Source organism: Oncorhynchus gorbuscha, linkage group LG21 (genome assembly GCF_021184085.1).
Source record: "Oncorhynchus gorbuscha isolate QuinsamMale2020 ecotype Even-year linkage group LG21, OgorEven_v1.0, whole genome shotgun sequence".
NCBI classification, from domain to species: Eukaryota; Metazoa; Chordata; class Actinopteri; order Salmoniformes; family Salmonidae; genus Oncorhynchus; species Oncorhynchus gorbuscha.
In genome coordinates this window covers 12,845,399-12,857,436 of record NC_060193.1, presented here as the reverse complement: position 1 = coordinate 12,857,436, position 12,038 = coordinate 12,845,399, and the positions used below count along the sequence as shown (strand labels likewise).

General features: G+C 44.4%; 1 protein-coding gene across 1 annotated transcript; it reads right to left on the bottom strand.

Moving 5' to 3' along the window:
- Positions 1 to 2,632: 2,632 nt before the first annotated feature.
- LOC124007842 (neurosecretory protein VGF-like) lies at positions 2,633 to 9,428 on the bottom strand. Its single transcript, XM_046318621.1, has 2 exons — positions 9,218 to 9,428; positions 2,633 to 4,954 (listed from the first exon to the last, which is right to left on the bottom strand). The coding sequence occupies exon 2, from the start codon at positions 4,893 to 4,895 to the stop codon at positions 2,718 to 2,720; it is 2,178 nt and encodes a 725-aa protein (XP_046174577.1). The 5' UTR covers positions 4,896 to 4,954; positions 9,218 to 9,428; the 3' UTR covers positions 2,633 to 2,717.
- Between the last annotated feature and the right edge of the window lie 2,610 nt (positions 9,429 to 12,038).

The window sequence follows — 12,038 nt, the reverse complement described above, 5'->3', positions numbered from 1 at the left end:
GGGCCTTGATCAAAGGTAGTGCACTATGCAGGGAATAAGGTGCCAAGTCTAAATCTCAGTCAAGTGGAACACACATATCAAATCAAACACCACTCCCAATGTTCCCCCAGCGTTTCTCCCCTCATCTATTCTGTAAAATAAGGGATTTTTCGCTAGCGTCTGTGGCATCAGTCACATTGAAAATGGTTTGACTTTGAGATTGTCTATGCTGTGTATGGGTTCGTCTCAAACGGTACCCTTTTCACTATATTGTTCAGTGCACTACTTTTGACCAGTGCCGATAGAGCTCTGGTCAAAAGTAGTGCACTATGAAGGGAATAGGGATCCATTATGGGATGCGCCCTTGTCTCGGCTATGAGATTGCCACATGGTTAGTTGAAGACTTGAGCGGGTAAACGTGACAAAATGGGAGTTTGTTGAGGTTTGGTTCCCAAGGCAAGATTAAATGAGTAAGGATTTGGAGGTGATTAGATATTGATTTCCTGTGACACCGGTGAGATTCTGAATCCTGGTCCTCTCTGCAGCCTCTAAAGTCATAAACAGATCCATATTTGTTTCTCTATGGTAGCACAGAGTTTTTTTATTTTCCCTTTTCTCTTCTCATATCAGTCATTCATCGGGAGCGAGGGAAGATTCCTTTCCAACTCAAGTCAGTTTCATTGAAAAATCCCCATACCGTTGTTCTATTTGTGAATCGAATATTCTAATTCATTCTCTGAATCGACTTGAGATGGAGTGGAATTGAGATCACAACCCCATTTTACTCCCTACAAGAGCGTCAATCGATTAAATTCTACCCCCTTAACAAAGCTGACCGCCTTCAGCAAGACGAGGGGGAATTCATAATAATAAGGGAATATAAAACTGTATTTCAGTATGTTCAACTTCTTTTCATTAAAATCACTTTGTCTTACAAATATTTGGAATGTATGAATATGTAAATCTTAGCACTGCTTTGTAAAAAAAAAAATCTAAATAAAGTACATCACAAATACAGAAATAAAATCATCAAAGTGTCTGCAGAAGGACAATTTACATAAAAATCAAACAATATACAAAAATATTATGACAAAAAAAATCAAATGAATTAACACTCAAATGGGAAAAAAATACAAAAGAGAACATATTTGGTCAATATTGACAGTCTTGGACTGCATTATGGCAACTTACCAAGGGTATGAATGGAGGTGGGCTTTTCCTCCTGTCCTTTAGATTAACTGCTTCTATCTGTGAGTTCTTGAAAAGGTGCAATTCAATCTTTTTTTACAAGTTTAATTTTCTACAAACGATGTATAACTAGAACGATCATGTAAATGCTCATTTAATAATAAAACCTAACACACACATGTTGGTAAGGCTTAATATCGATAGGGCCTCTGCTCCAATAGCAATGGCTAGTCTTTCGGAATATAAACATGTTTGACTGCACATTTTGGTTCCAAACATTGACATCTCAGTATTTGTTAACACCTACAAAACTCAAAAGTTTTGAATGAAGGGCAACATGGTTGTTTGTCAGGCTGCTTCATAAATGGCACCCTATTACCCATGTAGTGCACTACTTTTGACCAGGGCCCCTAGAACTCTACACTACATAAGGAATAGGGCACTATCTGGGAATCACCCTCAATGTTTAATGTCCTCTGAATGATGCTGATGCTCCCTCATATCCGTCAGGATTCCATGATGACATGGTGAGAGTCGTTGTTCCGGGAGTTCTATTGGAGAGTTCTGTAACTTTTATAGATCTATACACGGTTGGTTTTGTGCCCCTCTTGAAGTCATTTTGGACCATGACCCTCAGTTTCTCATGTGATCATCCAAAGTGGAGGAATGAATGGATGTCACCTCCTATATATCTCTTTTCTATCTGCAAGTTTGTTTTATACTCTACAGTGAACGAAAGCCAACCCCCCCCCCCCCCCCCGCTAAATTACATTTTTGTGTTGCTTTTCAACCAAAATGAAGCTAAACAGTAAAGAAAAGACACGAGACTCAAACCCAAAAACAAAATCAAAAGTAAGCGGTGAGGAAAATATACATTCCATTGTTACCTCTTTCTCCCTTTTCCTTCCTCTCTCTCTCTCTCTCTCTCTCTCTCTCTCTCTCTCTCTCTCTCTCTCTCTCTCTCTCTCTCTCTCTCTCTCTCTCTCTACTCTCCCTCTCTCCTCTCTCTTTCTCCCTTTTCCTCTCTCTATCTCTCTCCCTTTTCCTCTCTCTCTCTCTCTCTCTCTCTCTCTCTCTCTCTCTCTCTCTCTCTCTCTCTCTCTCTCTCTCTCTCTCTTTCTCCCTCTCTCTCTCTCTTTCTCCCTTTTCCTCTCTCTCTCTATCTCTCTCCCTTTTCCTTTCTCTCTCTCTCTCTCCTCTCTCCCTCTCTTTCTCCCTTTTCCTCTCTCTCTATCTCTCTCCCTTTTCCTTCCTCTCTCTCTCCTCTTCCTCTCTCTCTCTCTCTCTCTCTCTCTCTCTCTCTCTCTCTCTCTCTCTCTCTCTCCCTCTCTCCTCTCTTTCTCCCTTTTCCTCTCTCTATCTCTCTCCCTTTTCCTCTCTCTCTCTCTCTCCTCTCTCTCTCTCTCTCCTCTCTCACTCTCTCCTCTCTCTTTCTCCCTTTTCCTCTCTCTCTTTATCTCTCTCCCTTTTCCTTTCTCTCTCTCTCTCTCCTCTCTCCCTCTCTCCTCTCTCTCTCTCTCGCACTCCATCTTTCTTTCTCTCCTCTCCTTTCACTGATACATTCTGGGTCTGGGTTTCATAAAGACCTGTTGAATGTAGTTCTCCAGGTCTTCGTCACTGTCTTGCTGCTGCTGCCCCAACCCCTGCATCCCATAATAATCTTGGTCCCGGGTCACTAGAGGCGCTGGGGGCGCTTGGTAATAGTAACCATGCCGACGTCGAGGCTGAACCTGACCCCTGGGAGGCGACGACCGGGATTTGGCCATGGGGATGGGGAGGTGGTTGTATGTCCGGGGGTGTGAGGGGAGGAGGTATTTGGGGTAGTAGAGCTTCTGCCGGAGAGCAACGGGGGGATCCCTCGGGCGGGGTTGTACCCAGGGACGGTACCTCCTCTTGGGAGGGAAGTCAAAGTCGTAGTCCAGAGAATTCGACAGGAGGTCATTGAGGGAGGATTTGGCGTAGTAGCGAGGTTTGGGCTTGGGAGGGGGGAAGTAGAGGGGGTAGTACCCTCGGTAAGGCCTCTGTTGGTAGAAGGGATAGGCAGGGTAGTTGGAGGAGGAGGTCCGAAAGGACTTGTGTCGCGGTTTGATCCAGACGTTTGGGTCTTGTTTTGAGGAGGATATGTCCATGAACCAGGCCTTGAGGGGGTTGATGGCTGGAGAAGGCTGATTCAGGGTGGGATTGCGTGGGGCCGAAGGCTGGGTGTCGAAGGCGGGGGCTGCTGGGGGAACTAGGGGTCGTTGCTGGGGTCGTTGCCAGGGTAACATCTCAGGAGTGTCTTTCTTCTTCTTCTTCTCGACGTCGCTGATGATGTCGACAATGTCATCTGCTGGGAGGTGGAGTTTACTGGAGATTTCGATGAGCTTATCGATGGTCTGAGGATCAATATCGTCATCCTCGCTGACCACCTCCTCATCGGAGCGCTTGTCCTCGGCTGCGTTAGACAGCAGGGTCTTCTTGTTCTGGTTGGAGTACTTCCCTCTGTCCTGTTTAACCATGTACTGCAGGAGCATGTCTGAGGCAATATCCGCCAACTTCTCCTCCTCAGCTTTGGCCCTCTGCGCCTCCTTCGCCTGCCTCCTGACCTCCTCCTGCTCCTCCTTCGCCCTCCTCTCCTCTTCCTGGGGGCTCAACACCTCCTCCTCATCTTCGTCTCCCTCATCATCCTCCTCATCCTCAGCCGCTTGGTGAGCCAGATTGTCGTCAAAGTGGTCCATGAAGTTGCCACCTCTATAGGTGGGCATGTTCAGGGCTTTCTGAGTCTCCTCCTGCCATTTGAGCTTCTTCTTGGACATGGCTAGTGGATATCCACCTTTCGCTTTAGGTTTTATCTGGTTGTCCATCAGGGCTTGGTCTGTGTCATGTTGGTTGTAGCCCCTGCTCTCCCTCTCTCTCTGCTCCTGGGCCTGGGACTCCCTCTCTCTCTTGTTGGCTGTGTTGTAGTTCTGTAGTTCCTCCAACATGGTTTGGAGGTTCTGCACCTCCTCTGGGCTTAGCTGCTCCTGCTCCTCTTGTTGGATCTCCTGGGAGGTGGGAGGTCCCTTCTGCGCCTCCTCTCTGGCCCCTACCTCCTTTACTCCCACCTCCTCCCCTCTTCCTTCTACTGTCGGAGGTTGTTTCTCCTTCACAGGAACAGTCTGGCTGGTGGTACGGCTAGTCACCTTCTCTGTTAGTCTTTCTTCCTCCTCCTGTGCTCTCTTCCTCTCTTCCTCCTCCTCCGTCTGTCGCTCCTCCGTGCCCTGCTCTGCAGCGGCGGCCATCACCAACTCGAGTTCCTCTCGACCGTCCCTGTCTCGGTCCGCTCCCTCCTCCAACGCAGCTCTCACCTCCTCTCCCTTCTCCTCTTGACTTTCCCTCTCTTCCTCCTCTCCTCTCTCCTCATCCTTCCTCCCATCCTCCACGCCTCCGTTCATCCTCTCCCCGTGCGGCTTATTCATCGCCTCCAGCAGAACGGCCGCTAATGTTTTGGGGTCCATGTTTCCGAAAAGCTCCCCCTCTTCCTCCTCCTCTGCTCTCTCTCTCCGTGGAAGTCCGACCTTCTTCCCTTCCTGCACATCCCTTTCTCCCTCTGGTAGCCTAAGCCCAGGAGGTGGAGGAGCATGGCTGTTGCTGGGGCTGTGTGTCTCAGTCGGCACAGGGACGGAGGTGGCAGACGGAAGGGTTAGCGTGAGTCCCAGCAGGATGATCAGTAGGATAAGGGCACTTGTGGCGAATTGGCTCTGCGTCATGACCACACAGAACGGACGTGGGGGTGGAGGGGGGGGGGGAGCGAGGAAAGGTGATGTGCCTGGAAAGAAATGAGGAGAAAGAAAGAGAGAGAGGAGGGAGAGACCGAGAGAGGGAGATTTATGTTTGGATGGTAAACATTGGTTAACCAATATGGAATTTGAATTCTATGGAATCCCCTACCCCTGTACAATGTAAAGTGTTTATCCATAGTGAAAGGTTTTACAGGGATGATACAAATTGTTTTGTGGTTTAATGAATCTATACAGTTCAGTTGAGGTTCTCTCCTCTTTTTAAACTAGGTAATTTCATTGCCAATAAAACCATTAGCTCACAGCATTACAATGAAATCTAGGGCTAAAAGTGAGTTGGCCTGTGTAAAGGAATGACGACGTGAACCATTGAAAATAGCCCAAGTGGAGTTGTCAAAGTCAATACTCATCTAGCAGTGAAAAACATTTCTCAATTTAGGTTGTCACTATCCTGCCCATTTCTACAATTGATCTTCTAAAATGTGATTTTAAACCTAACCCTAACCTTAACCACACTGCTAACATTAGACCTAACCTTAACCTTTAAATGAAGTCCAAAAAGCACATTTTTGCTTTCATTAATTATTATGCTATAGACAATTTTGTATGTGATAACTAGCGGAAAGCAACTCAACATCGTTATTTACAGTCTAGCCATCTGGTAAGCCTAGACACTATCAGTAGTCTATACATGTTTCCCCCCATAAATATCACACATATAATAGGTAAACCACTATATTCATTCACCCTCTGTGCAGGTCAACAAATAACATAAATTGAGCAGAGACCCACGCAAGATGGCCGACTAGTATGACACAGTTTGAAATGGTTTATCAATGTTTACATTTAGTAACATAACATTTTAGCAGATGCTTTTATCCAAAGTGATTTGCAGTCAAGTGTGCATTAATTGTACGTATGGGGTGGTCCCAGGAATCAAACCCTCTATCTGGACATTGCCAGCACCATGCGCTACCAACTGAGCTGCAGAGGACCACAGCTCAAAAAGCAACACTCCGCAACAATAGTTAATCGAATGTTCATATACAAGGTAAGCTAAAACAACTAGACTTGGCTGGGTGTCTGTGAATGGGCATGTATGCTTTTCAAGGTAATAAACCATTCATTTAATTCACATTAATTGCTTTCACAACAACACCTTTCATGTCCAAATTGGATTTTCCTCAATTTAACTTTTCAGCTCTACACCATGCTTTTCAGCTCTACACCATGCTTTTCAGCTCTACACCATGCTTTTCAGCTCTACACCATGCTTTTCAGCTCTACACCATGCTTTTCAGCTTTATACCATGCTTTTCAGCTCTACACCATGCTTTTCAGCTCTACACCATGCTTTTCAGCTCTACACCATGCTTTTCAGCTCTACACCAAGCTTTTCAGCTCTACACCATGCTTTTCAGCTCTACACCATGCTTTTCAGCTCTACACCATGCTTTTCAGCTTTATACCATGCTTTTCAGCTCTACACCATGCTTTTCAGCTCTACACCATGCTTTTCAGCTCTACACCATGCTTTTCAGCTTTATACCATGCTTTTCAGCTCAACACCATGCTTTTCAGCTCTACACCATGCTTTTCAACTCTACACCATGCTTTTCAGCTCTACACCATGCTTTTCAGCTCTACACCATGCTTTTCAGCTTTATACCATGCTTTTCAGCTCTACATCATGCTTTTCAGCTCTACACCATGCTTTTCAGCTCCACACCATGCTTTTCAGCTCTACACCATGCTTTTCAGCTCTACACCATGCTTTTCAGCTCTACACCATGCTTTTCAGCTTTATACCATGCTTTTCAGCTCTACACCATGCTTTTCAGCTCTACACCATGCTTTTCAGCTCTACACCATGCTTTTCAGCTCTACACCATGCTTTTCAGTTCTACACCATGCTTTTCAGCTTTATACCATGGCGTTATTGAATACTCCTTTCTGATTGGCTTGAAGGGCATTCTTGAGCGTGCATTGTTCCCCTATAAATAACGCACGGTATATATTTGCATGGTAGATTTCGATGGCTATCGCTCATTTTTACAAGTTCTGTTTGCGCTGCGTTTGAAAGCAAAAGTAGAATTGAAAACAGTATTGGTATTGTTGAATTAGATTTTCATAATAGCAAGCAAGCTAAGACTGATACTTTGGTTAGCTAAGCTTGCGAGTCTGTTTGTCTGGTTACCATGGCAACTACTGTAGCTATCTAGTAAACTTACTAGCTATTTTAGTGGATGTTGAACACATTTATACCGGTAAATAAACACATTTGTATGGCAAATGTGTTCAATTATACCCCATGGTATATAATCAACTAGTGGCTCTGAGTTCTCTGGAAAATAATGCAACTCGGTGGAAGGTCAGTTCCACTCCGCTAGCGCGTTGTGGAACACATCGTGCCATTCATTATTTTCCATAGAACGCAGAGCCCCTCGTTGATTATCCCTTACACATAATATATAGGCCTCGTTCGTCGATTCGGGTTAAACCGTTCGATTAGACATATGCTGTACAGTCTATTAAAATATATATTTTCTCGCGCCTCCACTCTTCCAACTAAAACTTAACAGTCTCAGTGTCTCGAGCTGGTGCTGCAAGTTTTAATGTGCCTTTCGCATGTGAACGCGGAAAGAAAGCGTTCCAAGGCGCGTTCCTCGCGACGCCGCTATAGGGCTACAGAGAACTATTAGCAGAATTGTTAGACTTGTAAGGTCATTTATATCTGTGGCCATGGCAACAACAGATTTCACATTGATCATGTTGCATTTTGTAGCCTATGCAGTATAATATCGATCCATAAATGACGTACCCTAACTGCTCAACGATTTAAGATGAATGTTTTTCTGTCTCTGAGAAATACAACAAAAAGCAAGAATAGATTGATCAGATATTCAATCACAATTGATAATCTCCTTTATACGAATCCTTTACAGCCGCAACAATATCAAACATAACCCCATTGGATCTAACCACTGGAGCGTTGCAGCTATTTATAGTCCTTGAATCTAGATGCGATTGAAAAAGGATATAGGCCTACAAGATTAAAGGATCATGATGCCGCATTGAAGTGCGTCCCAATGGCACGCTCAGCCTATTGACAATATGGTGCACTACTTTTGACTAGAGCCCCATGGGTCCTGGTCAACAATAGCGCAGTAAATAGTCAAGGGGGTGCCATTTGGGACCAGTATTGAGGTTTGACCCCTCGCTCATTATAACACAGATGGATCAGTGTAATCCACAGAGAGAGAGATTAGGAAACAATCTACAATGACCTGGCCTAATGAGGCACCGTCCAGTCTCACTTCCCATTGAGACTGATTTTCCCTAATATGTAAAGTTCTGTGTGTGCAAACTGTATAGCAAGAATCTATATCACCTTGCAATTATTGTATATCCTTTGCAGTCTTAATTAGTCACTTTGTCATAGGCTACTTAATATTTTAGCTGTGTGGTAGGCTACACTTTGTACAGTCATCAAAAAGCATATTTTAACCGCCTCTCTTCTCTCTCTCTCTCTCTCTCTCTCTCTCTCTCAAAGTACATTAGTAATCCGATTTTAAGAAGCCCTATCTTGCCATAATCTGCTCTGCACCACGCTTCTACGACCCGGTGGAATTTCTTTCTGTTGCTTCAAAATGAAAAGTGCAAGAACCGTACCACCACAGCAACATGAGAATGCATGAGAGTACAGAAAAAAGCCAAGCAATTGGTTTTTATATACATAAAAAATATGCTCAAAATGATGTTAACTATATTCTAAAAGCTGCATCAACATTGGTTTGACGCGCAAAACCATTATTTAAGGCAGCCAAACGCGGCTCTTTAAAGGGTCACTTTCCCCCTTTGTCTTTATTTTTGGCAGTTGGTGATGGAAGACTGGGGAGAAGCGTGGCTATGATTGATGATTATGGTTATGACAATTATCACCATCTCCGGTAATCATTGTCAACATTATTATCACAATCGTTAGCCAAACTCATCAAAATCGTTCTAATCCACACCCATTTTCTTGTAGGCTTTGCATAGTTCCTATTGGGCTTTGTCTTAAAACAATTATTTTGTAAGCTTGTGTACCAACATTTCTGTTCATAATGTGTTTGTTTCAACTAGTATGTCCATCAAAAAGGAAGGTGGATGTCCCAAACAGTAACACATTCACAATGGCCATTTAGATTTCACCACTTTCTTTTTGAATTGTAGGCTACATGTCAGTTAGTATGTCAGTCATTTTGATCACTTTCAAATTAAGACATTATGAAGAAGTTTGTCCTTCTTACCTGGAGTCTTGTGATGAATCCAGAAGCGCAGTCTGGTGTAGTTATTCTGTCACTCCTCAAACCTTTCTCTGACTCAGCTTCCTACTCTATAACTCAATACACCAATGTTTTCCTAAAACAAATAAAGCTCTGTATTGTTCGGAAGCGTCTGTATAAAGTACTTATTTTTCGCTTTAGGTTTCCAACTCCTACTGTTGTTGTATGTGTCTGTTTGTGAGTATTTTCAGAACCGCGGACAGCGCCGCGTCTTTATACGTCCGCCCTCGCTGTCCACGTGACCCGATGTCAGCGTTTCCCCCCCATTGACGTCAGCAAGCTTTCATTGATAAGAATTTTAGCTTCGATCGAACGAACCAACGAGCGTTCTGGCTCTGCCACACTGCAGTACCCTGATGAATGAACGGAAGCGGGGTGAATGAAATAGTATTTCTCCCGCTGGAGGGGGAAGAGGGAGATATGAGGTTTCTCTCCCCCAGATGTGGAGCCTGTGTGAACTGAATACTCACACAGCGTGAGCATTCAGGGGTTTGGTTGTTATGACAATATCAGAATATCGAAGTATGATTTCAAAGCGAATGCAGGGTCATTTGACAGGCAGACGTCATGTTATTCAGGTCCGACCCTAACTTTTGGGGGGCCCTAAGTGAGATTTTGTGGACCCCTTCTCTTCATTTTGCCATGAGGCATAGAGAAAATGTTGTGATTTTAAAGCAAATTGGGGGGTTGAGGGCCCCCCTAGCGGCCGGTGAGCCTAAGCGACCCTTATATTGTTTATGCCCAGGGCCGGCCCTGATGTTATGATTATGATTGGTGAAAGCAATAATACTGAATCATAATAGAAGATGAACTCGATTTTATTTTAAACTGAGACAGAGATATGTAGGCCTAAACCATCCCTTTCTCTATTTTAGACAGTTGTCATAACATAGTTTATAGAAGTATAGGCCCACCGGTCTAATTTGAAGTGTTTGGGCACTTTGCCAGCCCAGTGCAGTGCGGAGGAATCTCTCCCACTGGAGCTTGCCTTGCCAGGCTTGCAGTTGCATCACTACTCGCTGCCTCACTTACCTCCGCCAACCTTCCACTCAACTGTTGCTGGCTTCTGTCTGGTTGTGTGTATTGTAGGGCTCCTAGTGCGACCTGGCCACGCACTTTAGACCACGGGGGCAATTGGTGAATTAGTCTAGCATGTTTTGGGGGGGCAATTGGTGAATTAGTTTAGCATGTTTTTTTGTTGTTGTTGTCCAGTATAGGACTTATATAATTGTATTTAATTTTAGTGCATGTGTAATGACAATAATATATTGTCTGGTGTTTATCAAAATACAAACGACAATTTATAGGCCTATGTATTGCATGCGCTGAGGAAATAGAACTCCAAGATAACTTGATTACATTATTTATTTATATAGATCCGTTTTGGAAATCCCCCATTCAACTGATGTGTCTAAACCGTTTACGTGACTTCGGAGGAAGTGCAAAAGATAAAACACATTAAGAACGGTGAACGGTATTATCTCTCGAGAAGCAGGTACTTCCATTTACGTTTGACTTCTAATGAACTGCCGTGGGACACTAAATTAACTCACAATCCATCGAGAGGCATAGCCAGGGCTGTAAACAATTGCCTGGGGGCACTTAAGAAAAGCAATAATGGCACTGCCAAGACTATAAAGGTTGGTTAAAGGTGTGTGTGTGTGTGTGTGTGTGTGTGTGTGTGTGTGTGTGTGTGTGTGTGTGTGTGTGTGTGTGTGTGTGTGTGTGTGTGTGTGTGTGTGTGTGTGTGTGTGTGTGTGAGAGAGAGAGAGCAAACACAAAGGTTGCCTTTCCCATAATGTACCTATTAAGTAAATTAGGCCTGTGTCCATTCTGACATTATCAACGCAGGACTAATTTACTATCTACCTGCTCCTCGGCCCTTTGTTCTTGTGCAAACATGATGCATTTTCAAGGCGTGCGCTCCTGTATGGAGAGAACAATCCAATCAAATTGCAGGATAATTGAATCTGATGGTGGGGCTGGCTGCAATGAGTGGCGCCAGTCTGACTCTTTCTGTGATTGGACACGGATGCATGTGAGAGGGAGAAGGTTGTGTGTGACACTGTTCTTTATGTGCGTGTGACACCACTGTGTTCAGTGTGCGTGCGCGCGTACGTGCATAACGGCCTGCATATGTGTGTGTTAACAGCAGAGATAAATGAGGGTTGTTAATTGGAAGCTAAGGGGGCATATATTCCTATAACCGTTGAGCATTACTGTATGCCACTCAACATTAGAGCGCACGGGTTCGGTGTTTTGCAGCATCCTCCTTTCACCGCAGTGACTCACCTTCTCTAAAGCTGCCGGCGTGGACGCTTTGGGACATGGGTTGGATGATATATGTTTGAAAGTGAAGTCGAAACTAATTCTCACATTTGGTAGTTTAATATGCCTAGCTATAGGCAGGCCAACTCTGTAAACAGAAATAACACTACTATTCTCAATTATCTCAATAGTTTAACTCGGCCTATTGCACAGGCCTGGTTAGAGCGTTGGGCCAGTAACCGAAAGGTCGCTGGATCGAATCCCTGAGATGACAAGGTAAACATCGGTCGTTCTGCCCCTGAGCAAGGCAATTAACCCGCACTTCCCCGTGCGCCGTAGACCTGTAGGTCGATTCAGAGGGTTTGGGTTAAATGCGGAAGTCACATTTCAGTTGAAGACATTCAGTTGTACATCTGACTAGGTTTCCCCTTCCCTTTATAGCTATAGGCAGGACAACTCTGATTACCTAAGTATAGGGATAGGCTATAATGTGTATTAGTTAAATGTAAGACCTTCG